General features: G+C 40.2%; 2 protein-coding genes across 2 annotated transcripts in view; one reads left to right on the forward strand and one right to left on the reverse strand.

The window, feature by feature from the left end:
• The first annotated feature begins 5473 nt into the window (after positions 1-5473).
• On the forward strand, positions 5474-10428 carry GNRH1 (gonadotropin releasing hormone 1). Its single transcript, XM_063445531.1, has 3 exons — positions 5474-5614; positions 9746-9835; positions 10348-10428. The coding sequence occupies exons 1-3, from the start codon at positions 5474-5476 to the stop codon at positions 10387-10389; spliced, it is 273 nt and encodes a 90-aa protein (XP_063301601.1). The 3' UTR covers positions 10390-10428.
• A 1277-nt stretch (positions 10429-11705) lies between these two features.
• The window catches only part of DOCK5 (dedicator of cytokinesis 5), an 82931-nt gene continuing 72226 nt past the window's right edge, over positions 11706-22410 (reverse strand). The window contains exons 43-52 of the mRNA XM_063448504.1: positions 19676-19760; positions 18437-18523; positions 17996-18172; positions 17419-17502; positions 17009-17146; positions 16275-16420; positions 16023-16176; positions 15311-15461; positions 15103-15215; positions 11706-14992 (exon numbers count right to left, since the gene is read on the reverse strand). Coding sequence (XP_063304574.1) covers positions 14897-14992; positions 15103-15215; positions 15311-15461; positions 16023-16176; positions 16275-16420; positions 17009-17146; positions 17419-17502; positions 17996-18172; positions 18437-18523; positions 19676-19760 — 1231 coding nt within the window. The 3' untranslated portion in view covers positions 11706-14896. The remainder of the gene's footprint in view (positions 14993-15102; positions 15216-15310; positions 15462-16022; positions 16177-16274; positions 16421-17008; positions 17147-17418; positions 17503-17995; positions 18173-18436; positions 18524-19675; positions 19761-22410) is intronic.

The raw sequence follows: 22410 nt of genomic DNA on the forward strand, positions 1-22410 counted from the left end.
TGGGTGCACACCACATGTCTGTGCATATCCAAAGACAAATAATATCTGTGCATGGCTATGAAACATTGGGTTGGTTCAAATCATCAATCTTGATCATGTCAGCCATAAACACAGAGTGACTGTAGTGACATCAGCACAGCCTGTCCTAAAAGGCAAGTAATATTTGGGTGGTGGTGCCTAGGTAGGTACATGTTTGTATTCCCTAATGCTAACTTAAATAAATAGTATTCATTTAAGTTACATAGAGAGGGATGGGATTGGGAGTGCCAAATTGCTTACATAAAAGAGAAGTGCATGAGATTGCATATAGCATGAAAAGAGAATACTAAAGGTAGATTGAAGTTGACATGAGAAGGTCTGAGAAAGGGGTATTTATAAACTTTATTGACAGGGTCCCAAATTATATACATAAGATTAGACAACCTATTTTAATTTGGAAAATTAGCACATCATCCATGCTTCAATTGTAAGTTAATGTATAACAATTATGAAAATAATACCTTTAATACAAAAAGAGTGCAATGAGGTACTAAGCTATTAGTCGATGTAGCAGCTGGTTGTGCTAGGTGGAAGGTGAATATATATTTTGTAAGTGTATCTACATACCATCCAGTGCTAGATCCAGGTAGGGGGAGTCAGGGTCATTTATGTCTGGACGGCAGCAGGGGCTGAATGAATGACCACCCATCCACAAAAGCTTATAGCGATAATATACTTCTCAGGTTTCAAAATGAGGTACTCTGGGATATCAGCACTTCTTTTTTGGGGCACATTCCCTATTTTGGGTGCAAGCTCCTCTATCCATCTTCTCTATCCTAACAGCTGGTGTTTTTTTTTAGGAGCTCCATATTGTTGGTGTGTCTGAGTGAACAGAGCTCTATAGCAACAATGCTCCAAGAAATGTCTTTAAAGGAGCACTATAGGGTCAGGAACACAAACGTATTCCTGACTCTATAGTGTTAAAACCACTATCTAGCCCCCATTGCCTCCCTAAAGACATTAAAATCTTACTTGCATTCAAGTCTGAAGCTGCTGCCTCTGCCTGTGAACTTCTGTAGTGATGTCCCGAACGGTTCGCTGGCGAATAGTTCCTGGCGAACATTGCATGTTCGGTCCGCCCCCTATTCATCATCATTGAGTAAACTTTGACCCTGTACCTCACAGTCAGCAGACACATTCCAGCCAATCAGCAGCAGACCCTCCTTCCCAGACCCTCTCACTAATACAATTTAGATTAATTCTGAAGCTGCATTCATTTTATTTTTCTGTTTATTATACATTATCCCCCCATAGCCATAAACCTGTGTTTATTATACATTATCCCCCCATAGCCATTAACCTGTGTTTATTATACATTATCCCCTATAGCCAGTAACCTGTGTTTATTATACATTATCCCCCCACAACCAGTAACCTGTGTTTATTATACATTATCCTCCCCATAGCCAGTAACCTGTGTTTATTATACATTATTCCCCCCATAGCCAGTAACCTGTGCTTATTATACATTATCCTCCCATAGCCAGTAAGCTGTGTTTATTATACATTATCGTCCCATAGCCAGTAACCTGTGTTTATTATACATTATCCTCCCATAGCCAGTAACCTGTGTTTATTATACATTATCCTCCCATAGCCAGTAACCTGTGTTTATTATACATTATCCCCCCATAGCCAGTAACCTGTGTTTATTATACATTATCCTCCCCAGAGCCACTAACCTGTGTGTATTATACATTATCCCTCCATAGCCAGTAACCTGTATTTATTATACATTATCCTCTCATAGCCAGTAACCTGTGTTTATTATACATTCTCCCCCCACAACCAGTAACCTGTGTTTATTATACATTATCCCCCATAGTCATTTATCGTTGGACCTAGGCAGCATGATGTCTTAGGCCGGCCCAGAGAGTGAGTGAGTGAATAATATAATATATATGTTCAGAAACATATTAGTAATATATGTAAATCGGGTTCATGCAAAGAGGGTGAAAAGGTATTAAAGAAAAACACACTTATTGCATCAAATTTACAAAGCCAAACTTTTAAAAGCTTTCCTCATTTCTTTCTCGTGATGAGGAATATATCGGTTGTAGACTGAGGATTTCCATCTGCCCAATCTTTTAATAATATGCACTGGAGTGTCAGTGTTGAAGGAGACCGAAGCTGCCCCTATTCTAAATGAAAGACCCGAGACATGGATACAACCCAATCTTAGGAGTAGTGTTCTGATGTAGAAGATCAATTTAGCCGTAGTCAGAGGGATTCAGTGAGAGTAGTGGTGAAATGTGTGTGGCATGACTGAGTGTGGGTAAGTAAGAGTCAAGTATTTTAACTGGGCACTAGTTCTAGGTGGGATAAAGTGGTATAGCGGATGGATGAGTAGTTTGGTTTGTTTTAGAGGTTTGTAGAGAAAGTATATAGTGATCATGATTTTTAACGATATCCAATATTTTTAAGGTGGTCCCAGTGCCACCACTCATATCTGGTGTCACAATAGCTTGCATTTAAAAAAACAAAACTTTTTTGACTGTAATATAATAGCAGTCAGTTTTCATCACACGTGTGCGTTTCAGGGCCTGCCAGGGCACAGTGTCACACCAGTGCAACTCATATCTGGTGTAACAGTAGTGTACATTGAAAAAAAAAAAACCTAGAAATTTGACTGTGAAATAATAGCAGTCAGTTTCCTTCACACGTGTGTGTTTCAGGGCCTGCCAGGGCACAGTGTCACACCAGTGCAACTCATATCTGGTGTAACAGTAGTGTACATTTAGAAAAAAAATACAGGGGGCTTGTTGTCACCTTTTGGGGACCCTTGGTGTTGTACGTGGCTGGGTGGAAGAAGAGACCTTCAATTACATCAGTGAGGACAAGGAACGGGACATGGCTAGCTTGGTATCCAACCTTGTGCAAATGGGGAGTTTGCGGTAGTGCAAATGGACTGTCCAATTTGAGTTCCTCGAGGTGGCTACTGAACCTTTCAATATCCCCCGGAGTTACATCATTGTTTATAGAGTACAATTCAGGAAACTGATGAAATTCTCTCTTGAAAATATGGAGAAGATCAAGCTTTTCGATAAATAATGACACAATAATTTTGCAACTTATAAGAGTTATATTGGCTCCTTGAAGCTGCAAATTAATTTCATTAAATCTCTTGAAAATGTCTGCCAAATATAAGGCATCATTCTTTACTGTTTATAACTGTTCATAGAGACCAGCCTCATTATCACTTTCAAAAAACTGTACGACACTATCAAATAATGCAACAAAACGAGACAAGCATGTACCCTTTGAGAGCCATCGAACTTCTGTGTGTAAAAGTAACCTAATAAACTGCTAGTTATTGTCCTGGCACAGCTGTCGAAACATTCTATCACACTTGGCATTAGATTTGATCTTATTTACAGCTTTAATTATTATACTTAATGATGAATGGAGACTTGTACTTAAATGTTTTCATACAATATGTTGTCTAAATACAAAACGTCTGTCACTTCTTCCTTCAAGTAAGCAACAAACCCCCGATAGCGGCCTACCATTGATGGTGCGCCATCAGTAGCACGTGCAACAATATTGTTCAAGGGTATATTATTTTTTGCAAAGTATGATTTCACAGCATTAAATATTGATAATCCTTTTGTATCTGTAATCAGATTGACAGTGAATAGCATTTCTTCTTGCAATGTATTGTTTTCATCGAGGTACCGTACATATGTCATCAGTAGAGCATTATTATCTGCAATGACAGACTCGTCCAATTATATGGAAAATGAAGAATTTTGGAGAATACCTATAAGTTTATTTTCAACATTAGCCACCATTTCGTCAAAGTGTCTCTTTAATGTGTCATCGCTAAGGGGCAATGTTTTTAAAACTTCAGGTATATCCTGATGCATTACTGTTGAGAGAAATTCTTTGATAGAGGGTATTATCAAAGTTTCTCCAGTATTATGGCTTTTACCACTTTTTGCAATTAAGTGTGATATACGATAAGCTGCAGTTAATCCATCCTCATTCTTTGCATGTTGTTTTTGAAATGATGCAGCTATTGTTGAACGATTTTGAAATCTTTTATAGATTTCTTGAAAATATTCAATGGGCTTATCTTTATCTTGCGAATGCAAGATGTTCTCGCAATCGACTTGGCTTCATTGCTTCATTAGATAATGTCTTGTGGCACAGTAAACACATTGAAAGCTGTTTATTTGTAACAGATTCAATGAAACCCATCTTCAGATACCCTGGTAAATAGCCACGGGCATATTTCTTTTTCTTTCCAGATGTGGGTTCTAAATTTGTTGCACAATTTAACAACTACTTTTACTCTTACCACGTTTTGATCTGCACTCCACACAGTGCTCCCCTCCATCCCCCCTTTTATTACAAACACCAAAAACAACGCTGTATTAGCTGCCAATTTTTATTAAGTGTCACCATAAAAAGGAAATCCCCCCCTTTTTTTCTACTTTTCCTGCCTTCTTCTTCTTTAACTTCCTTATATTATATCAATATATCAGGGGTCTCTTTTTCCCTTTCTCTTTAACAAAACTTATGAATATAAACACTGCTTACTCTCCTCCTTTATTTTATCCTCTTTTTTCACACGTTTTCTTCAATTTAAAAATAACTTTGCAAAATCTTCTGACAGTTCCTAATATTACGTGGAGAGAAGTCTCTCTGACCACAGATCGTAAGTTGTATCCAGTGTTCAGGAGCCAAATCTGCAATCTCACCACAAGTTCACACAACCAGACACCCACTCTTCTAGAATCGAGGATCTAGTATATCAGCCCAATGGAGGTATGACCTTCCTACAGGGTTGTTCACTGAAGTGAGAATTCAAAGTCAAGATCAAACTGAAGGCAAATATAGAACAATTCTTCAAACAAGGTGGGATCCAACAGGGAGCACCAATGCAAGCTCTGAATTCAGGACAATTCTCAGTTTAGTGAATAACCCTAATAAAGTCCATCTAGAGTTAAATTAAGCAGGATGGAATTAATGGTCTTTTCTAAACACATCTCCAAGCATGCTGCCCACTGCTAGCATGAAATGGAACATAAAAATAAACACTATAAATTAAATTCAACACACTACTTGCTTCAATGTCATTTTATCAGAACTTTTTCAGAATAACAATACAAATCAACAAAATGTTTTAAAACTGGTTGCTAAAGGAACAGAATGGCATCTATTTTATACTATTTGTGTATATAATGTGTGTCTATGTAAAAGTTCTATGTTTCTATATTTGGGATTGGGTTGCACAAATAATGTCACAATTCATCTGATATCCAACCCTTGATCCTGCCCTTCCCAGATCCAAGATGTAGGTACCGGAAGTGCTTTGTTGGATTGGGAATATGGGTTCTAAAAGCAGAAATATTAATTGTATTTAGTATCCAAAAGTAAATTCAAGAGCTAGATGGCAGGTTTATATGTTGCCATATTCTCTGCTTTCAGAATGAGACACTCTGGGACATCTGCACTTCTCCTCCTGGTCTTTCTATATTTTGATCATGTTAGCCATGCCCAACACTGGTCCTATGGTCTGCGTCCAGGAGGTAAAAGGGTCCCTGAAACTATCCAGGACTCATACTCAGAGGTAAGTACACTAGGGTGTATAGTGAAGTAGTATTCTGTAGATGTGATTGTAGTTTAAAGAACAATGATCATTTTTGGTGTTTAGGCTATTTTGTATTTTGAAAATACTTTAATTGGGAGAAAAAAACAACAACAATGCTCATTATAGCATTCATTCATGTAAGGATGCAGACTGTACAATGACTAGACAATTTATTTCTATGTCCATTTTTTTCTACCCACCACCATCAACAGAACCCGCTTTCTTTAATTCTGTTCTAAAGCAATGAGGACACATTGGAGTTGCAACAGTGTGGCATAATTCTAAAATTAGACCAATTACCAAGGAAACCAATAACATATTTTTTGCTTATAGCTTCACTTTGAGAACTTTGCCCCAGAATTGATCTGCATGCATATGCTCAACAGTGTACGGCACCATTAATACACAATAAACAGGGGTCAAAGGAAAATAAACACTGGAAAAAATGTAATATGCATGTTTAAAGGGACACTATAGTCACCAGAACCCACTACAGCTTAATGTAATGGTTCTGGCGCAGAGAGCCTGTTCAACAGTGTGAAAAGGCAGTGTATACATTGCTGTCTAAGTCCACCTCTAGAGGCATTCACTCAGACAGCCACTAGAGAGACTTCCTGGACAAAGTCTTGCAATCTTTGCCGCCCTGACATTCAGCATCTTCACGATTCAATGCATCACTATGAGAAGATTCTGATTGGTGCAGCACAGGGACTTGCTGCATATGTGCACTAGCCTCCCATGGCTTTCCTATGGGTAAACACTGCATCGACTTAGATCATTACAATTAATGATCTCAGCCTGGGAGGCAGGGCAGCAGCATAGAGACCAGAGAGGTAAGGTCTAAAGGGAAAGTTAAACTTAATTTTTTTTTTTTTATTAGTATTGCACACGGGGGGAGTTCATAATGTTACATGTCTGTATTCATAATGCCATAATGTTTCTTTAATACAGTTAAAAACAAGCTGATCCAAAATAAAATATACAAACTCTTTAGGATAGTATTATACTAGTAGTAAAAAACAAAAAAACAACTAAAATTGCCACCATTATTATTGCCATGCAACTTGTACACAGGGCTATATTAAGAGCCTATTGGGCCTGGTGCTGACAATTACGATGGGTCAAATTATAAAATTATATTGACAGAAAACACAAAAACATTCATACCTCCAAAGCGTCATGTATCTGGTGGAGGTTGTGCTGGATGGTAACTCATAGGATATAGCCACCAGAAAACACATACCCTATGCGAATGTCTCACTTTCATCTTAAAGTAAAATCCATATCCCCGAACAGCAGTGTCCAGTGTAGCAGGATTTCTGTTGCGGGAAAAAAGGGTGGGTCACTGACGCGAATCATGTAACCAGAACCGTTTAAAGGGCAATCATGCCCCAAAAAATTTGCCTGAGGAATTAGGTCAGCTTGGCGTGAATGCAGGTCAGACTGCCTGCCAATCATGCAGGCTTGCCAACTAATGGAATATTATGCAGACCGCACCCTGAGCTCGGCTTAAATGCGTCTAATGATGTGCTCGCTCCACGCTTGCTAAGGACTGTCCCATAGCACTCGCTGGTCCACTCTTCTCTTTACCTTCCTACTAGCAGGCAGAAGCTCCTGTTATACAGTCTGGGACAGAGAAAAGGTGTATGTAGTGAGAGTAGAAGAAAGAGAACGTGCCACAGAGTTACAGAGACTGAAGCAGGAAGAGCATTTGCATGATGCGCAAAATCAGCTTTACATTAATTCATTTCATGGTCAGCCAGTCCACACCAGTTTTCTTTCCCTACATCCACATGTGAAGAGTAGTAAAAAAAACAAAAAACATTTTTTTGTAGCAATGGGCCTATTCCATGCATAGGGGCCTCAGCCCCTATGTTATCCTGGCCCTGCTTGTACAGTATCTCGTAAAACAAATACTTTTGTTAATTGGAATAATATTGTTTTGAATAAGTTTATGGGAGTTACTTTACCTTTCTTACAGACCGATGTTCTATCAAATTCCCCATCCTCGTGAAAATCCCCTACCCTCGTCACTTTCGGTGAGGGGAAATCAGCTGAATCCTGTGCTGCACATGCGTGCTAGCACTCCTGCTACTCCACCACAGCAAGGTCCTGGAAGGTAAGTAAAACTAGTTTTACACTTTCATTATAGTTAGTGCATTCACTAAGCTTAGGCACACGGGACATTTAGGGTTAACTGAGGGTTCAAATTAAGGTTAGGTAAGTGATTTTAACCTCTCTCACATTCTATTCATACCCTAACCCTTGGGGTAAGGGTTAAAATAAAGTGTGACATAAATCACAATTAATAGATATTCCCCTAATGTGAAATATCACTATATATAAACAAGTCCCTAATCCTAACCCTAAATGTCCCCCATGTCCTAAGCTTAGTGAATGCACTAACTATAATGAAAGTGTAAAACTAGTTTTACTTCCCTTCCAGGACCTTGCTGTGGAGGAGTAGCAGGAGTGCAGCACAGGATCCAGCTGATTTCCCTCACCGGACGTGACGAGGGTAGGGTACTTTCACGGGTAGGGAAATTTGATAGAACACCGGCGCGTCCTATAGGCGACTTGGGCAGTCACCTAGGGTGCACCAGCCCAGGGGGCGCCAGATTTCAGTGACCGGCAGGAGGGAAGCGCACTAAGGGGGTGGGGGGAAAGGGAGGACCACTAAGGGGGGGGGGGGGGTAGAGGGGACTGAAGAGGACCTCTAAAGGGGTTAGAGAGAGGACCACTAAGGGATTGGGGGAAAGTTAGAGGACCACTAAGGGGGACAAGGGGGAGTGAGAGGACCACCAAGGGGGGACTGGAGGTCAAGGGAGAGCACTAAGGGACAGGAGGGAAGGGGAGATCACTAATTTACAGGAAGGGAGAGCACTATAATTTAAAAACAAAAAACAAACAAAGAGCTGTTCCCCTCTCAGTCCCTATCCTACCCCACAAACCCTCTATTTTACCCCCCCCCCCCCACACACACACACAGAGAAATATACAATGCATCCCTACTCACACACACACAAACACACAATGCATCCCTTATGCGCGCATGAACGCACACACACGCACACTGCTTCTCTTACACACACTCAATGCACCCCTTACACAGAAACACACCTTGCATCCCTTTTACACACACACTCACCCAGAAACATACAATGCATTCCTTACACACAAACACACACTGCATCCCTTACACAAATTGGTATCCCTATACACTACATTCCATAAGAACACACACACATTACATCCTATACATAACACACAGCACATCCCCTACACACATACAGTCCACTCCCTCCAGACCATGAGCTGTGTAAGGGGCCGCAAAAAATGGAGCTGCTTCCTGTTCGTTAATTGTTGTGAGCACTGTTACAAACAGTCTCCAGAGAGCGTCTTCTACACCCGACCCGTGGAGCCAGACTGCAGCCTGAGGCCATCATCATCCTCTTGTCCTCATCTGGTGGTAAGTAGGCAATCCAGTGTATTATTAGTGGCACTAATCTCTAATTTACCTCAAATTAAAGGGCCACTATAGTCACCAGAAGCACTACAGCATAATGTAGTGGTTCTGGTGTCTATAGCCTGTGCCTGTAGGCTTTTTAATGTAAACACACTGCCTTTTCAGATAAAAGACACTTTGTGCAGCACTGGCGTTGGCCCATATGGCAGAGCATATAAGCGGGGCATTGTGATGTCACATGGTGGGCAGGACATATGGGTGGCGGCAAATTTTTGTTTGCCTAAGCCGGCAAAAATCCTTGCACCAGCCCTGCTTTCTTAAGTATAAAACATCCTCCCAGAATACTGCCAACTCATTATAAAGAATCACCGGAATAATATTAAATACTGCAATAAATAAATTGCTGATCAGGTTTGGCATGGAGCAATCTATGTCTCCTTTTTTACCCTTCTTATAACTGTGTAGTGTTTCCACGGAACTGTAGGTTTTCATTTTGCCTTCTACTACTGTCTTGCTATTGTACATCATTATGGTTGGTGTTTATTAGAATGTGTGTTTAGAGACAGCCATGTTGGACAATGTAGTGTTGTGGATGGCAGTTCCGGGAAATTGTGGAAGTAGTACTAACATGTTTATGATTTCAGACTCCAAATGAGGTGGCCTTGTTCACAGAACCACAACGCCTAGAGTGCTCAATTCCCCAGAGCAGGATCAGTGTCCTAAAAGATGCTTTGGTAAATAACACATACCTACTGTCTAGGGTTTCATGTATTGAGTGAAACCCAATTACTATGTAAAACCAGGATATATTTCCGCTGATTCTTTTACTCCCCCCCCCCCCCCCCCCCCTCAGAATTGCATACATTAGCCTAACCAGCCACAATAATTCCCAAATTAGACACCATGACAAGTCAAAGTATTAGAAGTGTTCAAGCATTAGCAGGACAGTCAAGCCATAGAAAGAATCCCCTACTAGAATCTATTGATTAGATCAATCTTTGGCACTTCAGATGTTGTGGACTACATCTCCCATGATCCTCTTGCATTCATAATACTGGTAAAGCATCAGGGGAGATGTAGTCCACAACATCTCGAGCGCTGAAGGATGCCTACGTCTGGATTAGATCTATGAACAAATGCAATGCATAAGATGACAGACTTCTGTACCATCAGCAGACATAAGTTAAGGAGGGTGGATGGGTTTAAATTCTTAGGATTGACCATCACTGATTTTATTATATTACAGCTAAGTTGGCTGGATGGAGAGAACGAAAGAAAGAAAATCTAAGAAGGATGACAAATGAAGAATTCTGTGTGTGTAGCCAAGATAAAAATATAAATAAATGCCAAGACAATGCTGCAAGCCACGTCTTCTTGTGATCTTTCTCCTCAGTTAACACGTACACATGGAAGGACCTTCTAATATACTTAAAGCACTAATGTATCATGAAGTGCTAAATGAAAGGAAGAGAGTTCCTTGTAGCAACATTTAAAGTGGCTCCTTTCCAAGAACACAGTTGGACAATTGAGCAAATGTCTATGGTACATACGGTGCGATATAAACCACACAAATAATCCATGTAGAGGTTAGGATTCTGCATCTGCACAGAGCTATCAGGGGGAAATGATAAGTTCTCTATGATGTGTTAAGTTTGGTAGAGGGTTAATGTATTCACATGGATGAGCAATGCAGACAGCCAGCACAGGAAACTACAGATGTCACAGCAGGGCTCCACTGGTCAGAAGATTTGGAGGAGGTCTAATGGGTTAAATGGATATAATTCAGAACAAATGGCACAGTGGGGACTGTTGCAGTAAAAAAGGGATATGCTGGTCCTAAGGTTCTCCACTGGTACCAGCTCAGATTATATTCTATACAGACTACAACATTTTGGATATCTGTGTTAAATATCTGACAATGTTTTAGGGATTTTATCCAACACTCAATGAAGCTTGTTTTATGTGGAAACATACATTTACAGTATACTACATAATAAAGTATATAGAGAGAAAAAAAAAAGTTATCAGGCCCTGCTCCATTTGGACTAAACCATTACTTGAGTGGACTGAAATGCCACAGTACCACTTTAAAGGGACATTTAACTACCCATAAGCAAACAGGAAGTAACATGACAAGTTGTCTTATTGACAGCCAGGGAGGTGTAACAATGATAATTTATAAAAATTACAATTTCTATTGAAATTCTCACTTTTTGCAAAATGAAAAAAAGATAACACTTTGCACGCACAAAGCATTTCAGTAAGCTAAAGTGCATTAGAGGTCTGGAGTGACCCTTTAAGTTGTCGCTATTTTTTTATCAGTGGTAATTTCCCATTTCAGTACACTAAGGGGCAGCAGAGTACACAAGACAGTAGATCATCTAATGTGTAAAAATCAACATTTATTTTTCACTTCCATTTTTACAAAACTTTACAATCATAGTGCAGTCTCTCAAAGCAGAATTGCTTAATACACACAGTTTCTCTATTCAAAAATATATATAATTTGTTTTTAAATAACTGTACCAATAAAACTGACAAGGAGTGCCTCTGTGTGTTATATATATATATATATATATATATATATATATATATATATATATATATATATATATGACATACATACATATTAATTCACACATATGCTTACATTAAAAACACAATAATTGCCTGTAAAGAAAATTGGTCACAAGGCAGAATGTTGAAGGATCACTTTGGTCTCTGTAGCAGTGAAAGGCAGCTTCAGACAGTCACGCTGCTTTGCCAACAATTCCCATCATGCTTAGCTAGCAAATGGAGTTTACTGCAACCAGGAGTACAATGATTGGTCTATTGGCGTTTATTAAATAACAATAATAATACGTTGGTGATATTCTCTGTCCTATAGAAACGACGCTCATGCAGATACCCTAAAACCACAGTTGTACTTTAATATCTGCATAAAGATTAAGCTAATAGTAGCTATGACCTCTCTTTTGCCTGTATTTGTACCACTGATGAATATACATTTTTTTGTCACAACATCCATTAGGTACCTGGTAAATTTAAAGACTACATGAGGCAGGTAGTTACGAGTTCAATGCAACCAAACGCCTTACACAGCATATAATTATAATGTCAAACTGTACCTTATATGTACATTACAGCGCATATTTACATTTTGCTAAATAAATGGCTCCTCTTTCCAAAGTAAAGCTGCCAAGCCTAAGGTTTCCTCAAATGTTTGATGCCTAGGCATTCCTTTTCAGCAGCCATCTTTAAAGTATCTTAACTGTGGAATCACTGAACGGTGGCAAAAAGAAGAACGTGAGCATCCTTCAACAAGACCAACATGCTAGCATGATTTGTGATTAGTGGTCATAGATAGCTGTATATGAGCAGGAAGTGCTAAATTAGATAATTTCACAGAATTCCCAGATGCTCAGCAACGATACAAAGTTGTAGTTTAAAGTATTATCACTCTGAAGCCATTAAATTTTTGTTTCAGGTAAAGTGAATGCAATCTGTACAGGAATTCACTATATCCTATGCATAGGTGTAATTCTTAAGTATAGTTACATTGTATATCTTCTCTTGAGGAATATTGTGTATTTTTCTTTTTGCTGCCATGGGACAAAACTAATGCTTTCTTGGCTTCTTGGAACTGGAGCCAAAATCAATATAAATAATTCTAGGAAAATGGTTAATTACCCCGCCCCCAAAAGAGGGTATTTAAAAAGGCCTATTCGAACAGGACCTTCCTTCTAATGAAGGCATATAAAACTTTAGTCCCACCAATCTACTGCTGGGCTACAATTCCTGACGGGATAAAATTTAGGAATGTATCTTAAACAAAATGCCAAGAAAAGCAGCCTCCATAATTGGTATGGCAACAAGGCCAATCACCGATAACTGTCTCTAAGGCACCTATGTGAACACAACGTGAGGTAATGGGACGTCTTGGTTCTGACATAGTCCTGGCATTTAGGAATGGAGTTAGCAGGACATGTATCAGGCTCAAAAGCTGGTAAGCACATAAAACAATCTAAAACAAAACGTAAAGTTAAGAAATGAGGTAAGGGACATGTCTTAAACCAATATACAGATTATTAAAAGGTATTTACTGATTATGGTAATCACTCTTTGTAAAGACATGTATCTATCTCTCTAACTTTTTAAAAGCACCTGCAGTTAAGTCTCAATTCTATTACTCCAGGAAGGCATCATTTATTTTTGAACCAAACACACAATCTTGAATGCCAATAGTTGGCCTTCACTATACTATGTTTCTCATTACACTGAGCTAATCATGATCTTCAAAAGAAACAGGATCATAATAATTGTGCCAAAGGTTTTACATACACATCACTCACACCTACTTCCTGCATGACAGTATATAACAATAAAAACTGCTACTAATATAAAATCAGTCTGGTGAGAGGCATTAACAGAACATAACTGCTGCATGACCAGGACAATATCTTAGAACTGGCATGCTAAAACAAAAACCATGCGTGGAGGCATGGGATTCTGTAAGAGTCATATTTAACAGAGCAAAAACAGGAATTATTCCGGGGGCAATGTGTTAAATATGGGGGAGTCACTATGGAAGCCGTCAGAATCTCTCATAAGATGTAGCACTTTGTCCCAGAATAGCTGCCCTAATCTTGCCCTAGAAATGGCCCTACATACTTCCATCAGTCTTCTCAGAGCTAACCACTTTCAGAGCTTCTAGTCCAGGAATAAATAAATAAGGGGTGTAGCCTCCATTCTGCATTGTACTGCATTAAAATTAAATTTAAAAATGAGAGCAATTATCTTTGCAGTGTGTGTGTGTGCACACATTAATATGCACACTGCTTTCATAGTTTTTAATTTAATTTTTTTTACATTTTGTGGTGTTAGTGCTGTTTTGTTTTCATCTTGTAATATTCGGACACCATATGGTGAGTGTGTAGTAGGGACATGAGCTTAGTCAATTTACATTTACAGTATGGGAGTGAAGAAGTGCAGGTATTTGAGGGTAAATCTGTGCTAGTGCTATCTTTTTGGGGTCAATGCAGTGGGAGGAATTACATGTTTGCACAGATAAGGGTTTCTAATTACAATTGATTACTAGTAAGAACATTGTAAGAATAGAGTTAAAACAGGAAAACAAAAGGTATTTTGAGAGAGATAAACATGCTTAGCATTGCGAGTCCAATGAATTGATTAATTCAGTCAAAACAAAATTTGGTCTAATTCTAAAATTGCCAGAATATGAGCAAAGTGACCCACAAACACTGACAGACTGATAATGAAGGTTTAGATGTATGAGACACAGAACAGTTGCTCCAATTAAGTTACTTTCTGCACTAGAAACAATATATAATCAAGACTCCTGATGCAATATTGTTTTTGAGACTCGAACGGTGGTCTCTATTGTAGCGTTAGCCAATGTTAACTGCTCCCTTCTTGTAGGAGACCACATGCTAGTGTCCAGCATAGTAAGTGTGGTTTTAGATATAACTAAATAAGCAAGGATAGTCCTTTTACATAATTAGCTTTTTTCCATGAGATCATATTTACATAATTTAGACGTGCTCCTGTAACACAAGGACAAAGCTCTGCAGAAATAAATATTTACTAGTCTTCAGATGGATATTCACACAATGCTTGAACCTTGTTAAACTGGTGCTGCATGACCTATCAGACAAATTGTCTGGAATCCCGTTCATATAGCCCACAAGGCTCTGGAACACTGGTGGAAAGAACCACAAGACTGACAAACTGGAGATACAGCCCACAGGATTCTGGAACTCTTGTGTTATGGACCATCACAAACCAGGCTCCTGGATTATACTAGGTTTTCTAACTTTTGGTGGAGGCGTTGGTGGTTTTGATTCTTCACGCTGTGGTAATGGGGGTGGAATCTGTGGGGAAAACCACAAATTGAATAATCAAGAAAGCACACAAAAACACTACTGTCTCACAAAGGTCTAGATAGGTAAATATTGAACCAACCATAGTTCTTTTAACCTACCTCTAATGAAAATCGTTGACTGCCCTCATGAGGTCTGCTTTTGGGAGGGGGTGGAGGAGGAGGTTCCATAACCTGCTCAGTTATACTACCTTGAGTAGAAAGGGATGGAAAACCTGCAGAAAGCAAAATTAATGGCATTACAGTTGAAGAAGAATATGCATAGTTTTAAAAAGTTCTATAAAGAAGTACAGTAATTCAGTGTACTTACTATGAGTTCTTGGAGTCCGTGGGGTGATAGGCTGAGGACCCTGCATTGATACTACTTGATTGAGTGATCCAGAGTGGAGTGACAGTCGTCCCTCTGATAACTGCAGACTTTTTGGGCGCTGAGACTTGAAGGATGAGCTATGGGAGTTGATCTAAAATCAGAGTAGGAGATAAAGATGACTGCTTTCAATTGCACAACAATGGCTTTAACCTACCGACATTAAAACAGAAATGACACAAGTATCATACACGGTTATGCTCTTCACATAGACTATGGCACAAGGAGCTCCCAGCTTCGGTCTGCCTTCCTTTTATTCTGTAACACAGTAATAATTTACTAAAATGATCAGAGCTACATTTCCACCCCCATTTTTGAAAAGTAAAATTCATGATGTGTCACAAAATGCAATTCCCAATGAAGTCGAAATTATAATTTGGCTGAGGATGCAGCACTCTGTACAATTTGCATATCCCAGAGCAGGAATTTATGAGATATAGTGTTCCAAAGTCAGCTTTCTATTGAAAAGTGTTTTGAGATATGTGCCGTTTCCCACAAAACAAATTGTAGTAGGAGGTTTAACTGAGAGCATGTCACTGTAAGTATTGCTGCTGTAGATCCTATGAATTTGCAGAATCCAAGGAATATTCAGTATCTTATTCTTGCACATCTGCAGCACTTTCATTCCTAATTCTACTTGCCAACATGAGCTCACCTCCTTCTCCCTATGATGTTCAGATATCACTTGTGACTGGCTCACATTACGCTTCAGCTTCAATCCACGGACATCACTATCTTCTCGGTCATTAGGATCTTCCAGTCGAGAGATTAGGGATCCTCGTCTGGGAGGAACATGGTCAGGGATGGATCTGGGAAGAATAGAAAAAAAAAGTAAGAGTCAAAGTGTAGTGCAGACAAGGACAGGGAACAGTTGGAAGGAGGAATAAGTTAAAAACCAAATGCATACACTTCAGAAGCTGGTCTAGAGCTGCTACTACCACTCCCTGAGGACGAGGAGGAAACTGTGGACAACCTTCTGAGAGTTGCTGATGTGATGTATGGAACAACTACAGACCCAGCACGACTCAATTTCCTGTCCGTCAAACTGGAAGGCTAAGAGAAGTAAAAGACAATAAAAAACTGGCGTCAACTAATGAGAATATGGTACATCCCCAAAGACAAATGAGGTAAAAAAAAATAAAAATAAAAAAATTGGACAAAAAATATACCTCTTTAAATGTTAACTGCGTATAATTCTCTTCTGGTGTATTTTATATACATATTTTTTAAATATATGTACAGTGGTAGCCTAGCTGCTAAATACATTCCCTTCCCCTATGCCACTAACGTCTTTTATAAACCGTGCCAATTTCATGGTTTGTCAGATTAGGCAGTACCAGTCTGGATACTACTTTATCCTGTATGTATTGCGTCATTCATCCCTCAAGCATCTACTACTTATACTCACATTGTGCAATTCTACCTACGCCTCGCTGTTAATTGTAGTTTGGCCACCTTTCAAATGATACATACACAATGCACTCCCCCCACATTAACCAGTTGGTTATTGTAACATTACCCCAACCCATTATTCATTACATCTCCAGTCTCCAACATACATTTTTTTTTTTTTGTACTTTTTTTTTACTGTAGAGCTTTCCTTTAGTTTTAAATACACTAATCGATTGCATATCCCATTACCAGGGTTATTGTCCCATAGAGCTTTTCAACTTTTTTCCTGAGATTCTGGAAGCAGGACACAAGTCTCTCGTGGAGGGGTCGAAGGTTCTCAGTGTGCTTCTCCCCATGGATTGCTATACCTTGAGCAAGAAGGGGCATCTAAAGCACGGAGAGAAAAAAAATATAGGAATGATGAGGAAGGAACAAAGATGCCAAGGAAAGAATTACGAGGAGAGAAGACAAAGCAGGACAGAACAATATGCAAAGCATGATGTACAACAAAGGGAGAGGGAAATGAGAGAGAGAAAAAGAAAGAATAGAGTCAAGATAACAAATGGAAGTATTTGTTTCGTAAAAGGTCTAGATTGGAGAAAAGATCATTTTCAAGGCATATCAAAAGGTAAGAACATAAAAAGTGACATGACATCTACCTGCAGAGCAATTAGCTCTTTTAGCAGCTCTATCTTATCCTGGTCTGCCGGATGATCATGGAGATAGTGATCTGTGAAGAAAGCCTGAGATAGAGAGCACAAGGGGGATAAGACATGCTAGAGAGTTAGTCACATGGCATAGAGAACATGATGGAAAATACATCAATCTAAACTTTACTGGAGCATGTGTACATGTGTCAATACCATGCTAGAGCTGTGTGGACCACACAAACACTGGTATGTAGAGCTATTATGCCAACACGGATTGAACTGTCACAGAACCTTAGCTATCTTTAATCTTCGCATACCATATACATAGGACTATTACCATCATACATGTCTGTCTTACTCTGCCAAAAATAAAGTTTAGTTTAAAAATACTATACTACAAGAAATGAACGTACTCCTTGACTATGCAAAGTGTCTTGTCAAGCAAATGTGAACCAGGTGCAAAAGAAAAATATAACAGGTTTATGTTATGTTACGGATGCATCTTGTGGAAAGTTATGAGGGACACACACGGTAATAAATATCACACAGCTACATGTCACAAAAATAAGTACAGGTGTAATCCCACCTTTTCATAGTTGGAGAATCCCCCCATGACAGCAGGATCCACAATGCCACTAATAAGCATGGATATTGGGTGCAGAGGGAGACTCGGGTCAGCCCTGTGCTGCTGGACCTGATGACTTATCTTCTCATTGGTCAGTTCCATTGTCTCAATGGCATTCTGCAGGGGGCTGATCTCTTCCTGTGAGACAGGTACAGAGATCATCATGAAGCATCACTATAGCAGCATTCCATATATTATTCTTACATTTCCTTAGGGCTTCATAGATTGGTTCCAGTTAAGCTTATTGTGAATTGAGAAAATTACCCCTAAATAACCTGAATACCAAATTAATAAACATTATTAAATGTGTACTCTGGCAAGGGACTTGCTCATTTGTCAGTACACCCTAACTCATTCTTTAAGAAAGGATGCGTGCCCAGTTCTAAACTTTTTACAACTTACCGTATGAAAGTGTTTGACTTCAAACCATTTTAGGATCCCAGGTAGTTTATATGCAGTGCTGAAAGTAGTCCTTTCAATCCACATGGTCTGCGAGGCAAAGGAAATAGGTTACTAATAATCATAGGTGTGCGCAAGGGGCGTGTCTGGCACGCTGTCCTCATTAATGTCCTCACCAGCACGTATAGCTTATTATCCTGTCATAGGTGAATATTATCTTTTGTCTTTGTATTTTTTTTTTCACTAGATCAAAAAATCTTTTTTCCCCCCCTTCTCATATTTAATATAGCTTAGCCACATTTTATCTTTATTTGGTGTATGTGTGTATACAGTTGCAAGAAAAAGTATGTGAACCCTTTGGAATGATATGGATTTCTGTACAAATTGGTCATAAAATGTGATCTGCTCATCATCTAAGTCACAACAATAGACAATCACAGTCTGCTTAAACTAATAACACACAAAGAATGAAATGTTGCCATGTTTTTATTGAACACACCATGTAAACATTCACAGTGCAGGTGGAAAAAGTATGTGGACCCCTAGACTAATGACATCTCCAAGAGCTAATTGGAGTGAGATGTCAGCCAACTGTAGTCCAATCAATGACATGAGATTGGAGGTGTTGGTTACAGCTGCCCTGCCCTATAAAAAACACACACCAGTTCTGGGTTTGCTTTTCACAAGAAGCATTGCCTGATGTGAATGATGCCTCGCACAAAAGAGCTCTCAGAAGACCTACGATTAAGAATTGTTGACTTGCATAAAGCTGGAAAGGGTTATAAAAGTATCTCCAAAAGCCTTGCTGTTCATCAGTCCACGGTAAGACAAATTGTCTATAAATGGAGAAAGTTCAGCTCTGCTGCTACTCTCCCTAGGAGTGGCCGTCCTGTAAAGATGACTGCAAGAGCACAGCGCAGACTGCTCAATGAGGTGAAGAAGAATCCTAGAGTGTCAGCTAAAGACTTACAAAAGTCACTGGCAAATGCTAACATCCCTGTTAGCGAATCTACAATACGTAAAACACTAAACAAGAATGGATTTCATGGGAGGATAAGGTCTTAAAAAAATAAATAAAACCAAATCAGCAGGATCCTTCTGCTGCATTTATTGGTGACTACTCCGCTGTTAGAACTTTGCTCGCACCATCTGTATTTACAAATGAAAAGATTACTATGCACCAACTGCCTTGACTTTCTGTACAAGCTGAACATATATGGAAAAATACATGCAAATTCTCACCGCAAACTCGTTGTCTGGGTCTTTCTCTCCTTTCCTAATTGGCCTGGAGTAGGAAAAACTCTGCACTTCATTATATCGATAATAACTGTAGATACACACAAGTTGATTGATCAGAAATTACATTTATAGAATATTGTTTATTACGGAGTCATTATTATTGCAGTTTGTGATAATAAAAGGCTAAAACAGTTGTGTGAAAGGTGCACTGAGATTTAATCTGTTGGGAATGAATTCAAGATCTTAAAAATGCTACAACTATTCATACTACTTCGCCAGGTTCCTCTCGCGAGGTTGGCGCGTTGCTGTGGTTACTATGGCAACACTCCAATTTTGCAAGAGTGAACTCTACCCCAGAAACTGCAGGGTAGAGTTTGTTTCTTAGCAGACCACCAGGGATTTCCTACCGGACCACCAGGGCTGGCAACAAGGTATGTAACATAAATATAATAATACACCACACAGCACTACACACGCACACACACACACCATGCACCCTTCACACATTACATTCTAGACACACACACACACACTACATATTGTAAAGCGCTACGGAATCTGTTGGCGCTATATAAATGGCAATAATAATAATAATAATAATAATACTACATCCCTTATACACACACCCTATATCCCGTACATAACTATGGATCCTACACACACACACACACACACACACTCTAAATCTCCTAAGCACACTCTGGGTTCTCCACACACACTAGATCCCCTATAGGTACACACTGCACCACCTACACCCACCACATTAATTACATACACACACTAGATCCCCTGTAAGCAAGCATACACTACTTTCCCTAAACACACACATCATCTATACACACATACACTACAGCCCCTATGCACACACTCGCTACATCACCTAAACTCACCCTCTCTACAGCCCCTAGCCTCACATATTACACCACAAAAACAACACAACACAACTGAAAGCGACATTTACACAAAACACCACACCACAAACAACTCACTCTACACACACTCAATCCTACAAGCAGGCTCTAAACACATGTACAATATGCTTTTCCTACTCTTTTGTCCTTTGGTATCCCACTTATGGAGACACCGGAGACATGTCACAATCAAACACAGCGCAAGCATGTTAATACATTTGCTTGCACTGCATAGAACAAATACAGGGCCTTGTTTTCATACAAGAGCTCTTCATCAGGGCTCTGCACATTAAACCAACATGCTCACTTTTAGAGGGGGCGTGTTTGTCATTGGCCTTGTCATTGGCCCACCCCCTTCTCAGTGGGCCGCTGTGATTCAAAAATGCCTCGGCCAAATTTTTTCTCCAGTCCAGCCATGCCCTCAGCCAATCAGGATATTTCTACTACTTTTTCTAAATGCCATCTTTTTTACATAAATTCCTACACCTCTTTTTTTGCGTTTTTTGATGAAATTTAGCAGTTTGGGGTTTATGCATTTATCAATCACTCATTAATCTGGTGCTTATCAAATAAACCCCTTAAGAATATTCCTGTAAATTTAACTATATTGATGAGACTTACTGAGACTTCAAAATGTTACCATTATTATAAGGATACATATCTTGATTACAAAAAGCCAATACATCAGTGGTAGGCAAACTGACATCTGTAGGGCCAAAGGTTGCCTACCCCGGCAATAGAAAATTCATAAAAATATTTAAGGACCACTATAGAGTCAGGAACACAAACATGTATGCCTGACCCCATAGTGTTAAAACCACCATCTAGCCCCCTTGGTCCCCCTAAATAAAGTAAAATCTTACTTGCATTCAAGTCTGCAGCTGCTGCCTCTAGTGGCGGCTCTCTAATTAGGCGATTTAGGCAGCTGCCTAAGGCCTTGCACTTGCTGGGGCCTCGTGGCTGTCTAAATTGCCTTAGGCAGAGTGACATGTCGGGTCACCTGACACAGGAGGTGGCCCGGCGGCTTCCTCTGTATGCCGCCGGGTGCGTGGCCCCTCCACACCATCTGCCCTGGCGGAGAGACAGCCTCCTGTCTACAGCTGCACCGGGAGAGCGGCAGACTGAGGTGTCTCACAATCTCCAGCCAATAAGAGCGTTGTCGCGGATTACCACGGCAACACTCTGACTGGAGAGCGTGAGACTTAACACGTGATGTGCAGCTCGGCACTCGGCGGAGCTGCAGACTGGAAAGCACCCCACCGGATCACCAAGTATTTACCTTTTCACAGGCTCCCCCTACCCACCTCACAGCTCCCACTATCCTCCCACACACCCTTACAGCCACCCACCCAGTCACAGCCATCTCCACCCAGTCACCCCACACACCTTTTCACAGCCATCTCCACCCAGTCACCCCACACACCTTTTCACAGCCATCTCCACCCAGTCACCCCACACACCTTTACACAGCCATCTCCACCCAGTCACCCTACACACCTTTTCACAGCCATCTCCACCCCGTCACCCCACACACCTTTTCACAGCCATCTCCACCCCGTCACCCCACACACCTTTTCACAGCCATCTCCACCCCGTCACCCCACACACCTTTTCACAGCCATCTTTACCCCGTTTCCCCACACACCATCACAGACCCCCCCCCCCCAATCCCTGTCACTGCCCCCCATACACGCACCCCGTCACTGCCCCCCATACACGCACCCCGTCACTGCCCCCCATACACGCACCCCGTCACTGCCCCCCATACACGCACCCCGTCACTGCCCCCCATACACGCACCCCGTCACTGCCCCCCATACACGCACC

The sequence above is a fragment of the Pelobates fuscus genome, chromosome 3 (genome assembly GCF_036172605.1).
Source record: "Pelobates fuscus isolate aPelFus1 chromosome 3, aPelFus1.pri, whole genome shotgun sequence".
In the NCBI taxonomy this organism is placed as follows: domain Eukaryota; kingdom Metazoa; phylum Chordata; class Amphibia; order Anura; family Pelobatidae; genus Pelobates; species Pelobates fuscus.